Source organism: Trichomycterus rosablanca, chromosome 9 (genome assembly GCF_030014385.1).
Source record: "Trichomycterus rosablanca isolate fTriRos1 chromosome 9, fTriRos1.hap1, whole genome shotgun sequence".
Lineage (NCBI taxonomy): Eukaryota > Metazoa > Chordata > Actinopteri > Siluriformes > Trichomycteridae > Trichomycterus > Trichomycterus rosablanca.
Window position 1 is genome coordinate 30,260,548 of NC_085996.1, and position 24,861 is coordinate 30,285,408.

Here is a 24,861-nt window from a genome sequence, read left to right on the forward strand (position 1 = left end):
CATTCAAATTGGTGTAGATTTGATCAAGATTTAAATTAAATAAGAAATACTGTTGTTTTAAACAAAACCAAACAAAAAACAATTCTATTACAGCTTGGAATTCATTTATTTACATTTACTAACCACTTAATCCCAGCCAGAGTCACAGCAGGTGCACCCTGGACAGGGCATCAATCCATCACAAGGCAACACAGACCTAAACATTTACTCACATCCAACAGCAAATTCACCCTTCTGTGTGTTCCTGGAGGTGGGAGAAAACCAGAGTACTTAAAGAAAACCCATGAGAGGGGAGCTCAGGTGGCATAGAGGTCCTATGTGCTAGCCCACCACCACTGAGATGTCAGTCTGAGTTCGAATGCCCACACATTCACGACTGGCTGTCTGAGGTACGGAATTGTCAATCGAATCATGATTGAGCAGCAGCTGGTTGAGGCGCATGCAGCTTTCCTTGTTTAGCTTAGACACCTGTAGCAGAGGAGAATGTTACAACTTAGGAATTGGATACAACTAGATTGGGAAGAAAAAGGGACAAAATGCCCAAATGAAATAGAAGGAATTATAATAACCCTGTTGAAAAGAAGAGAACATGCAATTCTCTTCATAGATTGGAACCAGAGACGAGGATTAAACCAATGCCATCAGGGCACATGTTTATAAGATAAAGGTCAAATGTAATAAAAAAAAAAAGCAGTTTAGCCAAAAACTAGAAGCTGTTGGAACTTTGGTGTCCATATTTAACCAAAGGGAGAAAAAACAGATGCTGTCACTTAATTCTGAAATTTAGTTGAGCATCATTTGCCAGTTTTGGAGCAGGGGCTTCTTTCTTGCATGGCAGTCTCTAGGCCTATGACAATGGAAAGCTGTTTAACTGTGGGTTGTGCCAACCATGTTTCAGCAGCTAATTCATGGCAGACCTCTTTTTGTTGTTTTTGGCTTACATCTGGCTATCTGGATAATTTATATTCTAGTGTTGAGTAATAATTTACATTTTTGTTTCTCCCTTAATGGGTGCAGTTCATTAATGGGTGCACTTAGACAACCCTATTTATAGCAACAAAGTTAATCATTATAAATACAGGGAATTGGGAGGTAAACATGCAGTGGGTAGGGGTTGTGGTATAGGGGTTAAGGTACCTAGGTAACCTAGGTAAGGTTCAAGCCCAACACCAATTTTTCACCTTTGGGCATGGGAGCGAATAGTGTTCAGGCATATTTGTAATTTTTTGGTATAAAGGTGTCTGCTAAATCCCATAAATGTAAATGTAATAAATAAATAAATGTAATAAACATATGTGTGATTAAGCAAGTAAATGTGTGTGTTGTCCTACAGGGGATTGTTGTATTCCTGTTGTGCGCCTAATGTTTCTTGGTGGCGCTGGACTCATGATACTGAAGATGAGGCAGTTAGTACAAAAGAATAAAGTATATAAAATCTTTTATATCTGCAGTTCTAACTAGATTGAACATTGATGTTTTGAAACAGACTTAAAATAGTCATGAAGTTTCTCATTCATCCTTAATGAGCAAACTCTCTACAGACATTTGTTTATCAGAGCTGACTTCAGAGTAGGCCGCAGGCTTTACATCAGGAATGTGAATCTTAGATTTATGCTCTGTGAGATCCATGTAAAGCATGGCAGTAAACGCCTGGTTTAAACTGCAGATAGAAAAGATCAGTTGTAGTCTATAACTTCACATCTACGGTTAATGGCTAGTATGTGTTCTGATATGCTTAAAACCCTCATATCGCCACTACATCCACAAACGCTGCACCTACCATGTCAGTTTCATGCTTAGAAAAGCTTGTAACAGTATAGTGGTTCATTTCCATAACTTTGCATATAACAGACAAGCTTTGTTAGTGGCACTCTGGGTAAAGATTTGTAAAAAGGAATGACACAATGCAATTCTTTAACTGTAAATCTTAAAATTACACAGAAAATATAAGCAAAATCTACCCTTAAGAGTAAATATATATTTCAGGCAAATTAAAAACCCTCATTGTCCCTTAAAATAATTGTGCTGTGCTGTGCCTTAAACTAAACAGGTTTAAGGCACAGTACTGTGTAGAGCAGCAGGTGCATGAATGCCATTATCATGTTCACCTGCCATTCATTAGGACAGCTCACTGCTGGTGCACTATCTGCAAGGTCGGAATGCTGGGCTACCCTATAGGCTCAGCTTCCTTTTCTGCTGATTCTTATGCTTTCCTTATTTTTAACATTTGTTCTTGGGAACTCAGCTGGTGTCTTTCCGTTTTTGAAGCAGGCTGCCACAATATTCATCCTGGTTGCAAGTAGTATCAAGCCTGGGAATGGCAGTCCGCTTTTGTTCTTTGTTTAGCCACCGCTTGAGTGCTGAAGTTTTTAAAAGCATTTGGTCTTGTTTCTTGAAATCCTGAGTCGCTATTCTGGTGGACTGAGCAGCTGATTTTGCTGGTTACTTCCTTTTGTGATGGGTTTGTGTTTCTCTGGGGATTGTAACGGATTCCCCTGTTGTTTTTAACTGATGTTTTGCTGGGGAAAGCAGTTGCTGTCCTTTTTTTCTGAGCAACCGAGTGGAGTTTGATATCTCCTGTATCACTCATGCGCTTGCCTAGCTCTTTTTGCTTTGGGCTGCAAATTTTAATCAGATTTTATTTAGAGTTTCACTTTCTGTTATTTTGGCCACTTGTTATTTTTGTTTTCTTCTTGCTTGTGTCTTCTTAGCCACAGTATTATTGTACCTTGGTTAAGTGTAGTGCAATTAGGTTCATATCTTCCTACCTCACAGGCGTGCCCCGCCTTGTTACAGTGTACATAATTTCTCTGTCAAATGTAAAACCTTCAGGTACCTTTAAAGCCTTTAAGCCTACCAATTTAGCCACAAGCAATGTCTGAGATCATAATTGTCATCTAAAGTCTCCTACTATTACATATATGATGCTAATTCAGTGATGGCATTTATCTTCAACATCTTCAACATAATAAGTAGTATACACTCATCAGCCATAACCACCTCCTTGTTTCTACACTCACTGTTCATTTTATCAGCTCCACTTACCATATAGAATCACTTTGTAGTTCTACAATTACTAACTGTAGTCCATCTGTTTCTCTACATACTTTTTTAGCCTGCTTTCACCCTGTTCTTTAATAGTTAGGACCACCAAGGAGTAGGTATTATTTAGGTGGTGGATGATTCTCAGCACTGCAGTGACAATGACATGGTGGAGATGTGCCAGTGTGTGTTGTGCTGGTACGCGTTGATAACACACAGCAGCGCTGCTGGAGTTTTTAAATACCGTGTCCACTCACTATCCACTCTATTAGACACTCTTACCTAGTTGGTCCACCTTGTAGATGTAAAGTCAGAGACGATCGCTCACCTATTACCTTCATGCCACCCAACACCCAACTCTGTAGTGGTCCTGGGAGAGTCCTGACCATTGAAGAACAGCATGAAAGGGGGCTAACAAAGCATGCAGAGAAACAGATGGACTACAGTCAGTAATTGTAGAACTACAAAGTGCTTCTATATGGTAAGTGGAGATAGTAAAATGGACAATGTGTGTAGAAACAAGGAGGTGGATTTTATGTTATGGCTGATCGGTGTAAATTCAGCTTTATTTTTTCTTTGTTTCCAAAAAGCTCTATTTTTATCTTTTTTTTCATGCAGAACCTAGTTCTAGTGGGGGTTCCCTGTAGTGTCTCACAAACTGTAGGAATTTATGTTTGTATTTATGGTTTATGGTGTAAATTAGTGAGTGTGCAAAGCAAAGCAATAAACCTCTGCCCGTTCTAGGCTATACTTCCAGTATGCAGACTCTGGATTTATTGCACTGCTGGTCAGTATAAATTGATCTCAGAAGATAATAAATGAACTTATAAATGAATTAAAGAAAAAAAGAGAATTTACAATACATTGCAATAAATATTCAGTTAAAATTCTGTTCTGAATATGTTAATAGGAGGAGCACAGCAGGTAGAGTTGATACCACACAGCTTCAGCAGACCAGGTTTGATCTTGGCTTTGCGTTCTGAGCCTTTGAAGTTTTACATGCTCTCCTTGGTACACCAGTTTCCTCATTAAAACATGCCGGTAGTTGAGCTGGCTATTTTAGAAATTAACTGTGTGTGTTGCTCTGTAACGAACTGGTGCCATGTCAATATTCCAGACTTAAGAATTCAAAGTGATCCGGCGGCACGGTGGCTCAGTGGGTAGCACTGTCGCCTCAAAGCAAGAGGGTCCTGGGCTCGATCCTCAGGTGGGGCGGTCTGGGTTTTTTCTGTGTGGAGTTTGCATGTTCTCCCCGTGTCTGCGTCGGTTTCCTCCTACAGTCCAAAGACATGCAAGTGAGGTGAATTGGAAATACTAAATTGTCCATTACTGTGTTTGACGTTAAAACATGTGAACCGATGAACCTTGTGTAATGAGTAACTACCGTTTCTGTCATGAATGTAACCAAAGTGTAAAACATGACGTTAAAATCCTAATAAACAAACGCCAAAGTGATCGTGATCAGGATGGAGTGTTTGCTGAAGTTGAATAAATAAATGCATGCAAAGCTAGAAATGTGTATAATTCTTTTTTAATGTAAGAATTGGGTTCCTTAGCTTGGAATCGATGGGTTTATGGGTTAGAACTGTGTGGGAAGCTCCAATTCAGAATGCTTTGTACGCTTTGCCTATTCAGGCTGTTGGTGGCCTGTTTCTAGCGTAATAATAATATTAGTCATGCTTGTTCAGTTTGATATCAGTCATGCTGTAACTGCAGAAGGTATTTTTCTGCCACATTCTGAAAGATGAGTGTATAAAGAGCAGACTTTTCCCACCACCACATTCTATTTCTGTGCGATCTAGAGGGGTGGTGAAGGAATGTACAATGCAATGCTTTAGGGATTCCCTTTGAATGCTTTTTAAACCTTGTATCCCATTGGGCCTCCTCTAAACTCCCACCACAGCATGCCTTTTGCACAACGGAGCATAATTTTCCTTCTGTGAGACCTTTTTGGCCGTCGGTCTGATCGGTCGAGCTCTTTAAATCAGACTTTGACACTAATATCCGGGCGGCACGGTGGCTAAGTGGGTAGCATTGTCACCTCACAGCAAGAAGGTCCTGGGTTCGATCCCCAGGTGGGGCGTTCCGGGTCCTTTCTGTGTGAAGTTTGCATGTTCTCACCGTGTCTGCTTGGGCTTACTCCGGGTGCTCCGGTTTCTTCCCACAGTCCAAAGACATGCAGTCAGGCTAATTGGAGATATGCCTAGTTCACACTACATGATTTTTGCCCTGATCGCTTGCCGGCTGGTCGCCGCTAGATTTGCCGGCTCGGAGCCAACTCGGCAATCACTCGGCGATCAAAACTCAGCTCTCGATCGCTATGTGTGAACTACTCAACAACTCGATTCAAGCGGCTTGCAGAGCGCTTGCCGATCGCTTGCCGACTGAAATTAGATATCTAGCATGTTAAATATCTGGATATCAGTTGGGCGACTGGCAGGGGAGGAGCTGTAAAAACGTGGGACAGGGGCATAATATAGTTTCTATTAGAATACATTGGCACACACGTTTTACAGTATTTCTGACCTTATCGTTCTCGAAAAAATACCATAATAATACGACAATAATACCAACACTGCATTGCAAAACATATTTATTAACCTCTAACTCACCAAGAACAATCTATGCTGTTCACGTAGCCAAATCAACTCAGATTCATTTCTTTTTCCTCTTAGCTTTTATGCTGCACATCAGTGCACAAACTTTGATCGCTCTCTACTTGTTGACGTGCATTGTTGGACGTGGTATCATTAAACCCCTCGTAACTTCTCGTGTGTGTTTTCGTGACAAAACGTAGTTTGGGAGACCAGACAGCCTCATCTGCGATTCCTCCTAATGATAGATCGTGTAGTGTGAAACCCCCTATCGGCAATCAGTCATGTAGTGTGAAAACCATAACGACTGAAAAGACTCCCGAGTGTAAGAGATCCAGTTCTGTAGTGTGAACTGTACAGCGATCTGAACAACTTGAAAGTCGTATAGTGTGAACTTGGCAATAGTAAATTGTCCATGACTGTTCGATATAACCCTGTGAACTGATAAGTCTTGTGTAATGAGTAACTACCATTCCTGTCATGAATGTAACCAAAGTGTAAAACATGACGTTAAAATCCTAATAAACAAACAAACAAACAAACACTAATATTCACATTTGCACACATTTGACACTTTCAACAGGCTCTGTGAAATAAAAGCTTCCGGATTCTAACCCCAGTAAAATGTTATTTTAATGTTGTAGAGCACATTTTAGAGAGTTGTCAGAAGCAGAAATGTAATTTTCAGTTGTACAAATGATTACAGGAAGATCAGCCCCCTCACTGTAGCACTTCAGTTTATTAATATGATAATTTTGTGTAAAATTGCCTGTGTGGCTCAAAAAAAAAAAGGATCTGTGACATACACAGTCCTGTGGGATTTGTGCGTGGCTGATAGTTCCCTCAAGCACAGGTGGGAGTCCATACATTATTCCTTCAGACAGGATTGTGTCTGCCTGGCTCTATGAGCTGAACTCATTTTCCTGTTATTAGGACACTTGTGATGCACATTTTACTGGGGCAGCAGAATGAGTTTATTCAAGGACTTTGAAGTAGGTAGATATGAGGGATGTTTGCTCCGTCAGACCCTCAGCCAAGCCACTTTCAGAACTCCCTATAGAGAAGCAATTTCCAGATTCACCCTCGTGTCAAGTAGAGCTTTGAAGAAGTGTCCTTTTTAAATGTTCAGCATTTCCAAAACGAGTTAAAGAAAACACACCAAGGAGCTATTTTATTATGTTTATCTACATTATACTGAATCCAGTTGGTCTTTTTATTAGGTTCCCTCAGGTATAGTATGCTTTCTAGTTTAATAGCTACTGCCCAATCTGTTGATATGCATACTTTCTATTATTCTAATATTTCTATATCTATTTATTGAAACAGGATCAGCAAAGGACCACCACTGACCACTTTCACCTCATTGGTTAATTTTTTTGTAAATGTACAGCTGGTTACAGTAGCTCATGCCTTCTTTGTTTATTCAGTACGTGTTTAATCCTTTTGTTTTTAGATACACTGCTGACTAAATACGTTTGGTTAGTAAACAGTTGAAAAAAAACAGCCATGCTGGGTTGGCTGATACACTTGTACTAGCACCACACACTATCATGTCAGTGTCAGGACTGTGCTGAGGATGGTCCAGCAGTTAAATCGATATCTAGTTAATGATGGTCCTGTGATGGTCACTTTCCATCCATGAATGAGATAGAGGGTATGAGGCAGAGTCAGTAATAATACACTTACAAAGTACACTTACAGCCAGCTGCAAAGTTATTGATATCCTCTGTCAAGATGGGTAAAATAGTTATAAGCTATGCCTTAGGTTCACAGCTATGGAAAAAATAGAGACAGATTTGCTAAAATGATCAGTTTATCGGGTTTTACTATTTATAGTATTTCTATAAGGTTCAGGTCTGGAGATTGGGCTGACCATGACAGGGTCTTGATCTGGCTGTGAGGCATGGAGCATTGCTCTGCTGACGTTGGGGATTATTGTGAGATCTTTGGCTGTGGCTTAATTCATACAGCCTTCATAAAGACAAATCTACCAGATTCCAGCTTTGCTGTAGATCACCTTACTCCAATTCTCTATGGTCCAATCTTCATAGTTCTTTGCAAACCTTAATCTGACTCTTCTTTGCTTCTTTTTGTAGGGCGTTTTTCTAGCTTTGCTTGATCTCCTGCCTCTAGGAGGCTGTTTCGAACCACCTCCCAGTGCACTTTACCTTAGCTGCCACTTGCCATTTCTTTTAGGTCACTTGTTGTCATCCTATGGTTGTTGAGTATCATTCGAATGAACCTGGTCAGTGAAGAGGTGTTTTCACCCTTGCTGGTCTGTTGCTTTGTTGTTTCCACTGTCTACTTTTTGCCACTCAGCTGGCCCTATTGTAAGAGGAAGGCAATGATCACAGCAGTATAATACTTATCTTTGTTCGATTTGGTTCTCTTTGTTGGACTAACATTTGGTTCTAGTGATCATTAAATCAGTACCTCATTAATTGAATGAGTTGTGTGGAATTCCTGATACTGTAATGGAATGAAATGGCTGTTGTACTGTACATGTAGAGATATATTTGGCATGGCCTCTTAATTTTTTCCAGATATGTAAACAGGAGTTGGCACAGAGTAATCAACATGGAAAAGATACTGAAAATAAAGAAATGAAACAAGACAAACATGTGCAGGCCTCTATTAGGCTGGCAATGGCTTTAAGAAACCCATACATCTTTGTTAAAGGGAGTGCCAGAACAAAGCCTTTTATTTCATTAAGCCACTTTGATCAGCTGCAGTTTGGTAGATCCTAATGGACAGCAAACATTTAAGGTGGATTTAGGATTAATTTATTTAAATTAACCTTATCCTTTTGCTAAGCATGGTTAAAGAATTATAATGTTCAAGCCAATTTTCCTTTAAAGGCCATAGGAACCATAACATCATGAAGTACCGGGAGATTTTTAATGAAAGTCTGGCTGCTGTCCTGATCGTTCAAAACATAAATCAATCCACACAAAATACCACAAAGAGAATTTTGTATCCTGGAGGATCTGAGGACTGGGGTAGCCTAGCTGATCGAGTTTTGGGCTATTAATTGTATGGTAGCGAGTTTGAATCCTGGCTCTGCCATGCAGCCACTGTTTGGTGCTTGAGCAAGGCCCTTAACCTTCTCGGCTTCAGGGCTATCGTACAACCGCTGACCCGGCACTCTGGCCCCAGCTTCCAAACAAGCATGGACATGTGGAATAAGAATTTCATTGTACTCTACACATGTATATGTATATATGACAAATAAAGGTATTCAATCTGCCCTAGAAATCTATAAGCACTTCTCAATATAATAATAATAATAATAATAATTAATTAGATAAGTATTAATAAGTGCTTACAGATTTCTTGTTTTGTATTGGTTATTAAGTGTGGTAGGAAACAGCTTTGGGCAAAGTTGGCAAAGGGAGGTGGCACAAAGTTCTATACATGGCTGCCAATAACCGTGACACCTGATTTGAAAACTTGGGTTCATGTATTTAAAATGTACTTTTTATATTTTCACTGTGAGACTTATTAACCACAAAGAGATTTTATTATGACATTATTTTAACCATCTTTTAACACCTAACAAAGATAAGCTGACCTTATATAGTAGGTAAAGGTCAGATAAACCTAATGAACCCCTCTCCCCCTTTAAGCGTTGTCTGACATAATACTTGCTTTACCCTTTTTTCAGCATAACACTTTTTGCAGCAACTAATTTCCCATGTTCTTTATGCGCAGACCCATGTCTGTATATTCCACGCTTTGCTCACATGTTGGAGTTTGGAGAAAAGACCCATGAAGTGTCCATGACCGCACTGAGGCTACTGCAGAGGATGAAACGAGACTGGATGCACACAGGACGGAGACCATCTGGACTCTGTGGTGCAGGTAAAAAAATATTTCAGATCAAAAGATAATTTGATCAGTATCAATAAACAAAGCAAGTGCACTGACAAGATTAGTGGGTTGAATAATAATGAATGCAACTGTATAGATACCCATTTTCATGTCTATTTTGGCACCTGCACAGAGACGAAGGATAATGCGTTGATCAGGCTTGGTTCTCCGTACACAAAGCTGATCCACATATGAACTCGCCTCATGCAAGTAAAAAGATGCAGTCGGCTACCGCACACGTGTCAGAGGGGGCGTGTTAGTCTCGCTCTCCTCAATCAGGGAGAGGATCGGCATCAGTAGAGAGGAAGCGTAATGCAACCGGGTAATTGGATACGCTAAAAGTTGGGAGAAAAAGGGGAGAAAATGCATAAACAAAAAAATCTATAAGATTTTCACATTCACAACCCAGGCAGCTGATTAAGTGCATGGTGACCGTTTAGCTCCATCAAAGACAATGATGAAAGGCCGCTAGACCTTCAAACCAAGATTATACAATAAAAAATAGGCTTGATGGAACAAATAATATAATATAATAGATAGATAGATAGATAGATAGATAGATAGATAGATAGATAGATAGATAGATAGATAACTTTATTAATCCCATAGGGAAAGTCAGTTATTACAGCAGCTCCAGGTACATTAAAGCAAAAAGTATTAAAGTACAAACAATTAAAGTACACTACGAATAATTAAAGTACAGTTATGCAATTTCAGTATCTTAATTTTAAGTGACACACAGTTGTATAAAATGCTGAGTAACACTTTGCATGACTCCTCATTCATGACACTCACATAAGCATGTCATAAACCTATCATGCCAGATATCCAGCACTGTCATGAATGGTCATAACAGTTGTTTTAGGTATTGTTCAGTGACAGCTTTTGTTATTTTGATCAACCGTTCTATCCTGGTCCGGGTCGTGGTGGGTTTGGTTCAATCTGGAATTACTGAGCTCATGGCATAAACACATCCTGGACAGGGTGCCAATAACCCATCATGTCTGTGTGGGCGCACAGCTGGATGACAGCATGTTGACTAGAGTAATAGATAATAATAATAAAACACGCTATCACATAAGAAGTGACATGTCAAACTCGCGCGTTCGAATCAAGTGTCTGTTTTTGGATGGTTCTAATCCCAGCTCTGCAATGCAGCCACTGTTGGGTCCTTGAGCAAGGCCCTTAACCCTCTCTACTCCAAGGGCGCTGTACAATGGCTGACCCTGCGCTCTGACAAATATATGACCGTAAAGGCATTCTATTTTAAAATACATAATGCTTGACATTGTTCTAGTAAGCGGTGTTGGAATTGGTAACAGTTAGAATTCCTGACATAAACTGGTATGAAGACTCATGACAGCATATAACATCTTAGGCATGCTATATAACATGCTTATGTCAATGTCTTAATTAAGGTTTTATGAGGGTTTAAGTAAAGTTTTACCTAGTGCTTACATCAAACCATGCCACGAAACCATTTCTGCATAAAATGGAAACTGTTACAGCATTGCATAACAAGCCCAAATTATTAGCACAGTACAGTTTGTTCTGCTGCACAGAACTCCTTGTCTTCTATCTGAATCCTGGAAAAAGAGATACAGAATGTAAAACTTTTTTTTTGTACATTTGCATTACTTCACAGAAGATCTTGGCCTAGCCTTTTCTGTGGTGTATGTGTGTGTGTGTGTGTTGGTGTATAGCTATGTAAACAAAGCGAAGGCTGAAACTCTGCGACGGCTCGTCTTTCTGCTTGGGTGTTTTTCTGTGCAGAATTATCACATTAAATAAATTATATCTTAATCTTCCAGCTTTGTTGGTGGCGGCCCGCATGCACGACTTTCGGCGCACGGTGAAGGAAGTCATTCGTGTGGTGAAGGTGTGTGAGGCCACTCTCAGGAAAAGGTAAGTCACACTATCGTAGCTGAAGTGCCTTTTAATACATAGATGCTCTAGATAGTTCAGGCAGATCTATTGTGTAAAATCATCCATGCAATTTTTATACGCAGGCATTGGCATAAGAATGGGTTATACAAGGGATCTTCAAAAAGTTTCTGCACTTTTATATTTTGGTTGGAAACGGTGAGGGTGGGAGGAGTAGTAATTGGTTGTGTCTGAGAGATTGAGATAGCTTATAGTCCAGATTTAGTGCCATCTGATTCCCACCTTTTTGGACCCTCAAAGAAGCTTTAAGGGAAGAAGATTTTTATGTGATGATGATGTTAAAGCAGCAGAGCATTAGTGGCTACGCGCTCAACCACAAAAATTTTTTGCTGATGGCATTAAATAGTTAGTACTATTAGTGATTATGTAGAAAAGTGATGTAATTTTTTTTTTTTTTTTTTTTTTTTTTAAACGCCGCTCGGGTGGCGCAGCAGTAAAAACACACGCTGGAACCAGAGCTGGATCTCGAATACATCGTATCGAATCTCAGCTCTGCCTGCCGCCTAAGACTGAGCGGCCACATCTGTTGTTCAGATATGGGCGGGACTAAGCCGGATGGAGTCTCTCTCCCATGACTGGTACAATTACGACCTCTGCTGGCTGATTGATGGCGTCTGCACAGAGATGAGAAAAGAGTGCTCTCAGGGTGTTTCTCTCTGTACACAACGCTGAGCTGCACTGCAATCGTCAAAGTGTAGGTGATAAGATGCATACGGCATGCTGCCCACGTGTTGGAGGGGGCGTGGGTTAGCTTCGTTCTCCTCAATCAAAGCAGGGATCGGCATTGGTGGAGAGGAAGCATGATGTAATCGGGCAATTGGACGCGCTTAAAGGGAGAAAAAGGGAAGATAATGCATAAACAAAATATATATATATTTTTTTTAAAAAGTGCAGAAACTTTTTGAAACTACATCGAATTATGTAGTTCTGGAACTTTTAATATGGCGTTGTCATAAGATGCACCATTCAAAGAAGTTCGGTCATCAGATTTCTGCAATACTTCTTAATTCTGCCTCCTCTGTCAGCTGTAATTGACACTGGGAAGTAAATATGTATGAGTGATGTAAAAAAGCAGTGATGAATTGTACATTGGCATCTGCCAATTTCTCAGGCAAATTAGGGTTTGGTTGGAATCTATAGAATAGAATAGAATGCCCTTATTTGTTATATATACATAAACAGCTGTACAGTACAACATAATGCTTTCTTTGCACATTGTTTGGAATTTGGGGTCAAAGCGCAGGGTCAGCCATTGCACAGCGCCCCTGGAGCCGAGAGGGTTAAGGGCCTTGCTCAAGGGTCCAACAGTGGCTGGATGACAGCTGGGATTCGAACTCTCAAAATTTTAATTGATAACCAAAAGCTCTACCCACTAGGCTACCACTGTCCCTTATTAAAAGGAATCCTTAATGCTACAGCATACAATTAAATGCCAAAACCATAGTGTCTTCAACTTTCGGGAAGGCATGACAGTCCACAAAAATACCCAATGTAATGCAAAAAGTGGATCAGTTCCATACTGACAGCCATGGCCTTTAGTCTAAGGCTTTGTTTTTAGGTGTCCCAAAAGTTTTGAGCATGTGTTAAGCGAGGGATAAATCGTAGAAGAAGCTGCAAGTAGATGAAATACAGTACACATGGATACAGTAATAATTCACTCATCATCTGCTTAGACTGACAGAATTCGAGGACACACCCACCAGTCAGTTGACAATCGACGAGTTCATGCGAGTGGATCTGGAAAAGGAATGTGATCCCCCTTCATTCATCGCCGGCCAGAAGAAGTTAAAGATCCAGCGGGTTCGTGTTAAAACAAACAAAAAATGTTTTTTTGATATACTCTGGATAATATCACTGTTATAAAAATATATGATGGAGTGTGTAATCCAGTTTACATTCCATATTAAGAGAGAGCTTATGCGCTTGTTTTCAACTCCTCACTTGTATTTTTAATAGAAATTAATTTTTTATTTTAGCTGGAACAAGAGCTGGTCAAAAAGCTGGATAAATATGAAGGTGCGTATGCTTGTATTGAATAAGATATTGATTTATGTCACAAATGTTTGAGTATCTTTTAAAGCTGGACATTTTTCTGAACTGTTCTCAGCCGTATCTGTCAGCGATATTTTGCCTGCGCAAGCATTTTCATTCTGTTTGATCAATGTTTTAAAAGCTTTGAGCTGTAAGTGCTGTAAAAATAAGCTGTTATTGCGTACTTGTTACTGTGGATGCTCCCATATTTTAGGAGTCACACAGCGGATATGGTCCAGATTTGGCACAGTTTTTACAGCCCTGTAATTTTTCTTCGTGCTTGGGACCATCACTGAGAGCACACTGACAAGTGCATCTCCCAAACAACCAGGCTGTTTCGGCTGCCACCTTCAGCCTCCTTTTACCCCAACCTCTCGGCCACCCTGGACAATACATGTCCATGTAGGCACCCGACCACCCGATTGCACTGCTGTGATTCAAGACCCAGTTCCTTGGATCTCAGTGTGATTGCGTAATTTACCTCTGCCCCAACAGAGCACCTTTTAGCGTTTTAGGAGTCACCACAGCGGATCTGGTCCAGATTTGGCAGTTTTTACAGCACTCCTTTGTACTTTGGGCTTAGGACCATCACAGAGAGCACACTGACCAGTGCATCTCCCAAACGACCAGGCTGTTTCGGCTGCCACCTCCAACCTACTCTTACCCCCACCTCTCGGCAACCCCGGACAATACATGTCCATGTAGGCACCCGACCACCCGATTGCACTGCTGTGATTCAAGACCCAGTTCCTTGGATCTCAGTGTGATTGCGTAATTTACCTCTGCCCACCATAGATGACCTTGCATTCTTTTTAAAAACATCATATTTTCAGTCAAACATCTGAGAACCTGAATTTATAGTAACACAAATCTGCAAAAACAATTCAGGAGGGTTCGAATGCTTTTCAAGCCAATGCTTCAGCCTGGGAAATATAATGGCATAGTTTGTCTGTCACATCAGAGAAATGACGCAGGCTGTCAGTGGCTATGCTGTGAATGAGATGTACCTGATTTGCTTGGGTTTATAGGTGAGATCAGCTCATATCGGGATGAGATTGAGACAGAGCTGGAGAACAGCAGGCCTAAACTGAGAGGAGTTTACTTCATGTATGCCAAAGAAGGTAGGCTACACCTGATCCTGATCTGATGTTTAGTCTGTTTACCTGTTCATTGTGTGCGTGTACCAGCATCTAGTCTTTTTAAATCAGACTTTACTGCTTAAATATTGTTTATGTTGTCATAACAGTCTATGTCTAGTAACATGATGTACAAGTCTATCAAAACACTAAGTACTTGGATGGCAGAACAATGATTGCCAGCACACTTTCAAATCTTTACAATATTAGTTTGATGACCACAGATTAAGCTTTTGTTGTGGTCACATTAGTAAATTTGATTTTCTTTCATTTTTTATCAAACATCCTGGTCAAGATCGCAGCAGGTTTCACTGGGAAACCCCGGGCACAAGGCAGGAATAGCCTGGACAAGGTGCCAATCAATTACACGGCTACAACCAGTATCCCCCAGATATACAGTCATGTCTGTGTAGATATTTGATCGGGTACAATTTTTGAATGGATGCCGGATGTCGTTCTTGACTCAACCTCATTATTTATATGGGCTTGAGATTAGCACTAAGGATGCACTGATATGTGTACCCCCAGTGGCTTTGTTCACATACTGCCATGCACCTTCTGGATTTGTGAGCCCAGCCTAGGAATGGAACCCACCCAAACCTCAGGCACTGCTGTTACCAGCAGCGTGGCTCTTAACATTATGGCAAATACATTAAAATTATTTTTAATTATATTATTTAATATCCAATATCAATGTGTTTTGGGGTGCAGGGTTGAATCCCCAACTGTACTATTGGTGCTACAGTTGGGCGTCTACATTCTGACTTGATTGGCTGTGTGTAGGGGATTGCTGAGGCTTTGCCATGAATCGGTCCTGTGCAGGGTGTGATACTGCGTAGTGTCCAGTGATTTTGGTAAAACCGGAGCCACTGTGACCCTGAACAGAATAAAACAGTGGTACAAACATGAAAATGAAATAAATGGCAAGAACAATCCATCATCAAAAGATCTGACATTGTTACATGATACCAAATATGTAATAGAAGAGCCACATTGAAACATTTATTACATTTAAACAATCATATCAATTAGAAAATAAAGGAGTATAATTGCTTATTTCCTATAATTAATTACTTCTAAGAATCCCCTCTATTTGTAATAGATGCACAGGATGGCCGTCTGTCTTTGATGTCAGAGCTCAGTAGTAATGAGGAACTGGAGGATGAGGAGATGGAGGTTGCAGCTCAGCATCTTAGTCAAGACTTCATCAACGAGGTCCTTCCTGAAGTGGAGCTGGGCCCACAGGGGGGCACAGAGGCACAGGAGTGCGGTAAAGAAGCAGCTGAGCTGCCAAGGGTTTCCACCCGTGTGCCCTTGAGTACTCTTCTTGGTCCAATGCCTAGCGCTGCCAGCCTCGGCATCACAGATTCTATTAACCACTGCATGACAGAGGAAAAGGAGGATGGTGAGTCACTTCAGTGTACTTTTGCTTTACCTGGCTGGTTTTGTGTTATTACATGTCCTGCATGATATTATGCCAAAATAGCTCTTCCAGAGAATATAGGCTGTAGCACAGCGATAGAATAAGCTAGATCAATACAGCTGAGATCCAGGGTTTGAATCTCAGCAGTGCTATGTTATGTCTGAGCCGGTTATGTCTGAGAGAGGCACCACATTGTGGCTAAACTGCCCTGCCATTGGGAGGTGCTCTTGTCAGTGTGCTGTCAGTGCGACCCCCAAATATAAGGACCCATAATTTTCAACCGTTTTAGAGGGAGCTAAGAAAGAACCCAACAGTAAGTCTGAAAGAGCTCCAAAATCCCGGTACAGAGATTAGAGATTAGAAAAGTGGCCACTATTAAAAAGACTGTCCAACTTTACCTACCAGGCAAAACTGAACATGACAGGTGGGGACGTCACAACACAGAAAACAGTCTAATTGGTCTGGCCTCAAAGACGAAGAATAAGCAGGTTGACAGAGTTGAGCTGACAAATTAGGCCTGTTTAAATAGAAATCCCTCCAGCTGCAGCGTATTAATGTTTAATGAGGCACAGAGACCGCTCTTGAAGTGCAGCAACCAGCACTGTTGGTTAAATGTATAATTACTAATTTACTTTCCAGCATTACCTGTACAGAGATTAGAGAACTCTGAAATAAGACTTTAATGCTTTTTCTTTTGAGATAATCAGTTCATCTATTCATCCATCCATCCATCCATCAAGTATATGACCATATGATAAATGGCTTTTTTTTACACACACTAAACATTGAAATCTTTGGGCAGAACGGCAACACTATGTTTGCTGAAGAACAGGCACTGCATATCACCACACCACATACCTATGGTGAAATGTACAATGTGGGTGTGGCAGAGACCCACCCAAGGTGATTGGTAAGAATTTTAGGATGGATAAATGCAGCCAATTATGGAAGAAATCCAAACTCAGACCAATGGTACAAGAGCAACAGCAATACAACACTAAAGTGGCTTAAGGGCAGGTCTCTACACTCAAGGTTGTTGCCAAAGGGGTCTCTTCAAAGCAATGGATAAAGTGTGAATATTTTTGTGAATAGGAGATTTTAATTTTTGATTTTTAGGTGATTTTTGATCACTTTCGGCTGCTGCTAGGTGTTGCCACAGTGGATGATCTTCTTGACACACCCTTATTTATTCGGTCTTGTCACCAGCACTAAGGGTGCACTGATATGTGGTTAGATTCAGACAATGATCTTAGTTATTTCTATGATGTAATGGTTATTTTGACACGCATCTTCAGATTGAATTGCTGATTCTCCCACAGCTACAGAAATGATTTTGGTTTATTTGGCTCTTTTTAATTGCTTTTCAACTGTAATATTTTGCTGTCCTGCACCATTTACTTCTAATTGTTCTTTTTATACTGCTCCGTAAGTGATTGTGTGTGCTTAACCACACACTGTTCCTTCATGAATGACTTCCAAGGACTCTCAAAAGACCTCTTCAATTTGATTTGTAGCTTTCATTCGATAATTTCGGGCAGTTTAAGTGGTGTGTTGTAGAAAACCGGTTTGGATTCATTTTACAGCTCTTCACAGTGTGGGAAAGTCAAAACTAGAGAACAGGAGGATTAGCATCGTCAGTACTGCTAATCAATAAAGCTGCTCCTGTTCTGAATGACCTGTAGTCAGGATCTTCCTTAGAACTGTAATTTTCTTGAAGGGCAAACAGTTTGTTGTTTTTGTCTTGTGCATAACTCTACCACATCACAGAGCACAATATTCTGTGCTATAGATATCTTTTAGGGTTAGTATTTCACACCATTTTTGACCTTCATTAGTTCAATTTGCTAGCCACTCTGCTATATAATTATTATGTATTAAAACAATAATTATCCAAGTTCAAATAGTCAAAGTGTGCAACACTAACCAGACACTTTTAAGCTTTTTGTATTTGGGCTATATGCTAACCTTAACAAAGAACTTTAAAGTTAAATTTTTAACTTATCCAAGTAATTACCAGAGCATTTTTTTATTGTTAGAACAATTTACAACTTGCTACATTGTCCACTCTTTAAAACACTGATTTCATATCATGAACTCAGTTGCAGGAAACTTAACCAGGTAAAAGCAACTGAGCAATACTATGCCAATAACAAAGACAAGCAAATAATAATAACAATATGCCACAGTCCAACTCTGCCAGCTACACAAGTCACCACCCAAATCCTCGAGAGGGGAACTTAAAGACTAGCTAAAGAGTAGCTAAAGATGATAAGATAAACTCAAGATGCTACTACACCACCCATGGAAAAGTTTGAAACAGAATGGCCCCTGCAGTAGCCATATTTCATTAGATGCAAGTCAGGCTTTGAAGTGTATTTCAAAGAGAAACACAATATCTGTCCAACTCTACCTACCAGGCAAAACTGAACATGGCAGGTGGGGACGTTACAACCCTAATTCAAACAGACTGCAGAAAAAAGCCTAATTGGTCTGGCCTCAAAGACGAAGAATAAGCAGGTTGACAGAGTTGAGCTGACAAATTAGGCCGGTTTAAAAAGGAATCCCTCCAGCTGCAGCGTGTTAATGCTTAATGAGGCGCAGAGACCGCTCTTGAAGTGCAGCAACGAGCACTGTTGGTTAAATGTATAATTACTAATTTCATTTCCAGCATAACTGACGTGAAACAACATTAATGACTGGAGATTGGACCTGATATAAGCAAGATCAATCTAGCCAATAGTAGCACAGGAGAACAGAAATGGTAAAAAACATGATTAAAAAAGTGATTTGTTTGTTAATCGTTAAGCTGCATACTCTGCATTTTAATCATTGTGCTTAATCTGCCATTAAGCTCTTCACAAAGTAGTTCAATGAGCTGAAATGGGTAAGGTTTTTTTTTCACCATTCATAGTTTATATCTCATTCATCACCGCAAGCCTTTATAACACAATACCACCACACACGCTGCTGCACATCAAGCAGTTTAGGATCTTTCTGCTGTGGTTACATTTTTATTTTACTCTACGTCTACGTCGTCTTAATATGGCTTGAAGGATTAATTTTTCGAAACACTGACTTTCAGTGATATCTGAAAAGTGCAACCACTCAGCACTTTACCTAATAGCTCAAATTCAGGATTACGATTTAACATTTTATATACATCAGTATAAAGTTTTATCTGATTCATTGTAGATCTCTTGAATGATAATGTCTCCTTTAGTAAGTTCAGAGATAGTTGTGGAGATATACAGTGTATCACAAAAGTGAGTACACCCCTCACATTTCTGCAAATATTTCATTATATATTTTCATGGGACAACACTATAGACATGAAACTTGGATATAACTTAGAGTAGTCAGTGTACAGCTTGTATAGCAGTGTAGATTTACTGTCTTCTGAAAATAACTCAACACACAGCCATTAATGTCTAAATAGCTGGCAACATAAGTGAGTACACCCCACAGTGAACATGTCCAAATTGTGCCCAAATATGTCGTTGTCCCTCTCTGGTGTCATGTGTCAAGGTCCCAGGTGTAAATGGGGAGCAGGGCTGTTAAATTTGGTGTTTTGGGTACAATTCTCTCATACTGGCCACTGGATATTCAACATGGCACCTCATGGCAAAGAACTCTCTGAGGATGTGAGAAATAGAATTGTTGCTCTCCACAAAGATGGCCTGGGCTATAAGAAGATTGCTAACACCCTGAAACTGAGCTACAGCATGGTGGCCAAGGTCATACAGCGGTTTTCCAGGACAGGTTCCACTCGGAACAGGCTTCGCCAGGGTCGACCAAAGAAGTTGAGTCCACGTGTTCGGCGTCATATCCAGAGGTTGGCTTTAAAAAATAGACACATGAGTGCTGCCAGCATTGCTGCAGAGGTTGAAGACGTGGGAGTTCAGCCTGTCAGTGCTCAGACCATACGCCGCACACTGCATCAACTCGGTCTGCATGGTCGTCATCCCAGAAGGAAGCTGACGCACAAGAAAACCCGCAAACAGTTTGCTGAAGACAAGCAGTCCAAGAACATGGATTACTGGAATGCCCTGTGGTCTGACGAGACCAAGATAAACTTGTTTGGCTCAGATGGTGTCCAGCATGTGTGGTGGCGCCCTGGTGAGAAGTACCAAGACAACTGTATCTTGCCTACAGTCAAGCATGGTGGTGGTAGCATCATGGTCTTGGGCTGCATGAGTGTTGCTGGCACTGGGGAGCTGCAGTTCATTGAGGGAAACATGAATTCCAACATGTACTGTGACATTCTGAAACAGAGCATGATCCCCTCCCTTCGAAAACTGGGCCTCATGGCAGTTTTCCAACAGGATAACGACCCCAAACACAACCTCCAAGATGACAACTGCCTTGCTGAGGAAGCTGAAGGTAAAGGTGATGGACTAAACCCAATTGAGCACCTGTGGCGCATCCTCAAGTGGAAGGTGGAGGAGTTCAAGGTGTCTAACATCCACCAGCTCCGTGATGTCATCATGGAGGAGTGGAAGAGGATTCCAGTAGCAACCTGTGCAGCTCTGGTGAATTCCATGCCCAGGAGGGTTAAGGCAGTGCTGGATAATAATGGTGGTCACACAAAATATTGACACTTTGGGCACAATTTGGACATGTTCACTGTGGGGTGTACTCACTTATGTTGCCAGCCATTTAGACATTAATGGCTGTTTGTTGAGTTATTTTCAGAAGACAGTAAATCTACACTGCTATACAAGTTGTACACTGACTACTCTAAGTTATATCCAAGTTTTAGTTCTATAGTGTTGTCCCATGAAAAGATATAATAAAATATTTGCAGAAATGTGAGGGGTGTACTCACTTTTGTGATACACTGTACATCGATCAGCCATAACATTAAAACCACCTCCTTGTTTCTACACTCACTGTCCATTTTATCAGCTCCACTTACCATATAGAAGCACTTTGTAGTTTTACAATTACTGACTGTAGTTCATCTGTTTCTCTACATACTTTTTTAACCTCCTTTTACTCTGCTCTTCAATGATCAGGACCCCCACAGGACCACCACAGAGTAGGTATTATTATTTAGGTGGTGGATCATTCTCAGCACTGCAGTGACACTGACATGGTGGTGGTGTGTTAGTGTGTGTTGTGCTGATATGAGTGAATAAGACACAGCAATGCTGCTGGAGTTTTTAAACACCTCACAGTCACTGCTGGACTGTGAATAGTCCACCAACCAAAAAATATCCAGCCAACAACACCCAATGGGCAGCGTCCTGTGACCACTGATGAAGGTCTAGAAGATGACCAACTCAAACAGCAGCAATAGATGAGCGATCGTCTCTGACTTTACATCTACAAGGTGGACCAACTAGGTAGGAGTGTCTAATAGAGTGGACAGTGAGTGGACACGGTATTTAAAAACTCCAGCAGTGCTGCTGTGGGCCGGATTTGGCAACGGGCCTTGAGTTTGACGGGTGCACTATATGGGAAAATGTATTTGGACCCCTGACCCTGAGCTTGTTGGACATTCCATTTCAAAAACAAACGGTATTAAAATAGAGTTTCCTTAATTTGATCTTTTTAGCCATGTTTTCTACAACACTTTGAGGTATGTCTGTAAAAAACTGTGCCCATTCATTAATGTTATGGCTGATCAGTGTACATGAGAGAACAAAAAAGTTCACAGACAAACGAGCATGGAGTAAATCAATGCTTGTACTAAAGGCTTAAACGGTTGGTCGGTGTTGGTCCATTGTTTTGCAGTCATGTCTGGATAAAAGGTGTAGAGTATGGCTGGATGAGACAGTCAATAAGTAAATGAGTAGCATTTAATTATGATCATATGCTGTCAGAACACTAATACCCACAGCACATTAGATAGTATTGATATACGAGACATCAATTGTATTGATCTAGACTTGGGTAGGACTGTAATTAAAAGCACGATTCATGCAGAGAATGTTAACTTTAAGTTTATGGGGATTTGGCAGATACGATGTTCATCAGAAGGGATCTGAAGTGTCGATTTATCAAGCATTCAGTAATGCAGCTATGTTTAAATGTAAATCATTAGTGATTCCACACCTATTTGAAGGTGCACCAGTTTATCCTGTACTGTAGTCTTCTCACTTATACACTACATAGCCAAAATAACACTATATCGCCATAATATCAGCCACACCCATCACTAACAGGTGAATAAAATAAATTACACTCGTCATACCTGGAGACACAAGTTTGGGAAATGCTCTTTTCCTGTTCAAACATGACTTGCACTCCTGTGCACTAAGATTTGTTTTGACCAGTTTGATGTGGAGGAACTGCAGTGGCTTGACCTTAGCCTTATCGAGCATATTTGGGATGAATTGAAATGTCAATTGCAAGCCAGGCCCTCTCACTCAGCATTAGTGTCTGGCCTTAGAAACTCTCTCCTGACTGAATGAGCACAATTTCTCACAGACATACTGCTTCCAATAGTAAAGGATGTTATAGCTGTAACAATGGGGGACTGGAGAAATGGGGTGTAAAAGAAGCTCATGGTCAGGTGTGTACTTACAAACCACATTTCCAGAAAAGTTGGGACACTTTTTAAAAATGCAATAAAAACTATTATTTGTTAATTCACTTGAACCTAGACTGATAAAAGTACAAAGAAAAAAATTTTATTGTCTTTGTAAAAAATTTTTTTTCTTTGTTTTTATTGTCAAGCGGACAGGCAGAATAAGAATAAAGTTTTTCAAGTGACACTGTTCTGGAAGGTTCCGCAATTAGCATTTTAACAGGTAACAGATGAGGTCATCAGGATTGAGTGAACTTGAGTAGTTGAGAGAACTACTATTCTAAACACCAATTCCAATTTCTAAATTTGTATTTATATTTATATTTACATCTAGACTTAAGTTGGAAACACAGATTTTTTTCTGTGCTTTTGTTTGTTAAATAAAGGTTCAAATAAAGTAATAAATTACAGTTTTAAAATTCTATTGCATTTTTTTAGAAAGTGTCCCAAATTTTAAAAATGTGGTTTGCACTTTTAGTCATATAGTGTGTCATACAGTAACTTTTTTTTTTTTGTCAGGCTGGTGGATTGAGCAGCTGGTGTTATTGTGACCACCAGCTTTCTTTCTTATTCTATCTCTTTTCTGTCCACTATCTTCTCTGCGGCAGAGATGTTCACAAGTCACAAAATACGAGTCAGAGTCGAGTCACGAGTCTTTAGGCTAGAGTCCGAGTCAAGTCAAAAGTATAATATACACAAAACATATATTGGAAATTTAGCATAGAAATAAACAAATAATATGTAAGTTCAGATAAAAACAACAACAGATTAGCGACCTTTTTTTGCCGTTTTACTTCGTGCCTTTACTTTCCTAGGTAAAAGCTTAAACTGACGTTTTGTTTTCATTGCAAATTACAGCACAGCGGCCAAAATCCCAAACACAGCAAAAAATCCATAATACTGCTTACCTTAGCTTATGTTGTTCCAGATGCTATTAGATTTATAAGCGTGTGTCCCATTAGGAATATAATCCGTTATTTTGTAAATGTGCTTATAATTAAAAACCTCCAAACTTTTCCTGGTTGTGTGAAGTAAAACACGAACTCGTTAGAAAGCCAATCAAGCGTTTCATTGACAATCATCTGTGTGACGATGCAAACTAAATAAATACAAATAACAGCATTTCTTACTAACAATTACAATCAGAAGGTCTGATTGGTTTAGAAAGCGGTTCTTACAATCATTAGCGCCAATTCTGTAGGAGCGTTCCATTCACATTGTCTGTTACTGTGAAGTGCACTACGCAGGGTATTCCAACATTTTAAATAAAAAGCAATGCTTCATCACTACGCCGGAAGCTGGCTGGAACATTTACCCATTGTGTGCATTGCGGTTTAAAACAGCCGGAGCGTTATTAGAGAGCAGAAAATGACACGATCAGAATGATGTCGGATCATATATATATATAACTGTCACATGTAACTAACGTTGCTGACTTTTGTTGTCCACATGTCATTTTATGGGAGTCACGGGTCGAGTCCGAGTCATTTGAAATGAGTCCGAGTTGAGTCTGAGGTCGCAGACTCGAGTCCCCATCTCTGCTCTGTGGACTGCAGATGGGGGTGTGTGGGTACCGATATCTGCTGGCTGTTTCTTATTTGCCCTTTTACCCTGGCTTCTGCTCCATCAATGACTTGGCTCTTGTTATTAACCAATAGGTGGCTGCGGCTACTTGTGGCACTTGCAGTAAGTTTGTCCCCTGGGCAGGCAGGAAGACCTTGGTGAAGCATCAGATGGGATCCTGACTAGAACTATCTTCTGATGACTTTGAAGGCTTTCTGGGCTTTTCAGCAAGTGGCTGAGTGCCAGTATTATTCTCCATCATATTTGTCCTTTGTGCAGGGGAAGCTGATGACTCTGCAGTAGCAAAAGCCTCTTACAGTCTCGGGTAAACACGGCTTTATTGGCATCTTTTCCCCAGGAATTAACCCGGCTCCTCGCAACGAGAACAAAAAATGCAACAGACTGCAAAATCCCGGCGCTGGCAAACGTCTGCATAATGATGTCTGAGGATTGTTGTGAATCTGTGAGATGGGAAATGGGTTTACCTGAGATGTGTAAATGAGACTTTTTAAAAGGGAGAGAATGTCACTTTGTTAGAGAAAGCGAGAATGTAACAGACACAACAGGAGAAAGCGAGAGCTGGGAATGTGAAGAGGAGTGCTAAAGAATGTGTGTGTGTATTTTTATACAGGGGAACGAGAGAGAGGAAAAGATTAAAAGAGCAGGAAAGTGAGAGAAAGAGTGACAGACGAGGAAAAAGTGTGTGGAACCGACTCTGTCTTTCAC

The 24,861-nt window shown here is 40.4% G+C and overlaps 1 protein-coding gene across 1 annotated transcript in view; it reads left to right on the top strand.

The window, feature by feature from the left end:
• The window catches only part of brf1b (BRF1 RNA polymerase III transcription initiation factor subunit b), a 133,418-nt gene that overhangs the window by 27,932 nt on the left and 80,625 nt on the right, over positions 1 to 24,861 (top strand). Inside the window, exons 8-13 of the mRNA XM_063002214.1 lie at positions 9,348 to 9,497; positions 11,318 to 11,411; positions 13,124 to 13,250; positions 13,427 to 13,466; positions 14,510 to 14,602; positions 15,720 to 16,022. Coding sequence (XP_062858284.1) covers positions 9,348 to 9,497; positions 11,318 to 11,411; positions 13,124 to 13,250; positions 13,427 to 13,466; positions 14,510 to 14,602; positions 15,720 to 16,022 — 807 coding nt within the window. The remainder of the gene's footprint in view (positions 1 to 9,347; positions 9,498 to 11,317; positions 11,412 to 13,123; positions 13,251 to 13,426; positions 13,467 to 14,509; positions 14,603 to 15,719; positions 16,023 to 24,861) is intronic.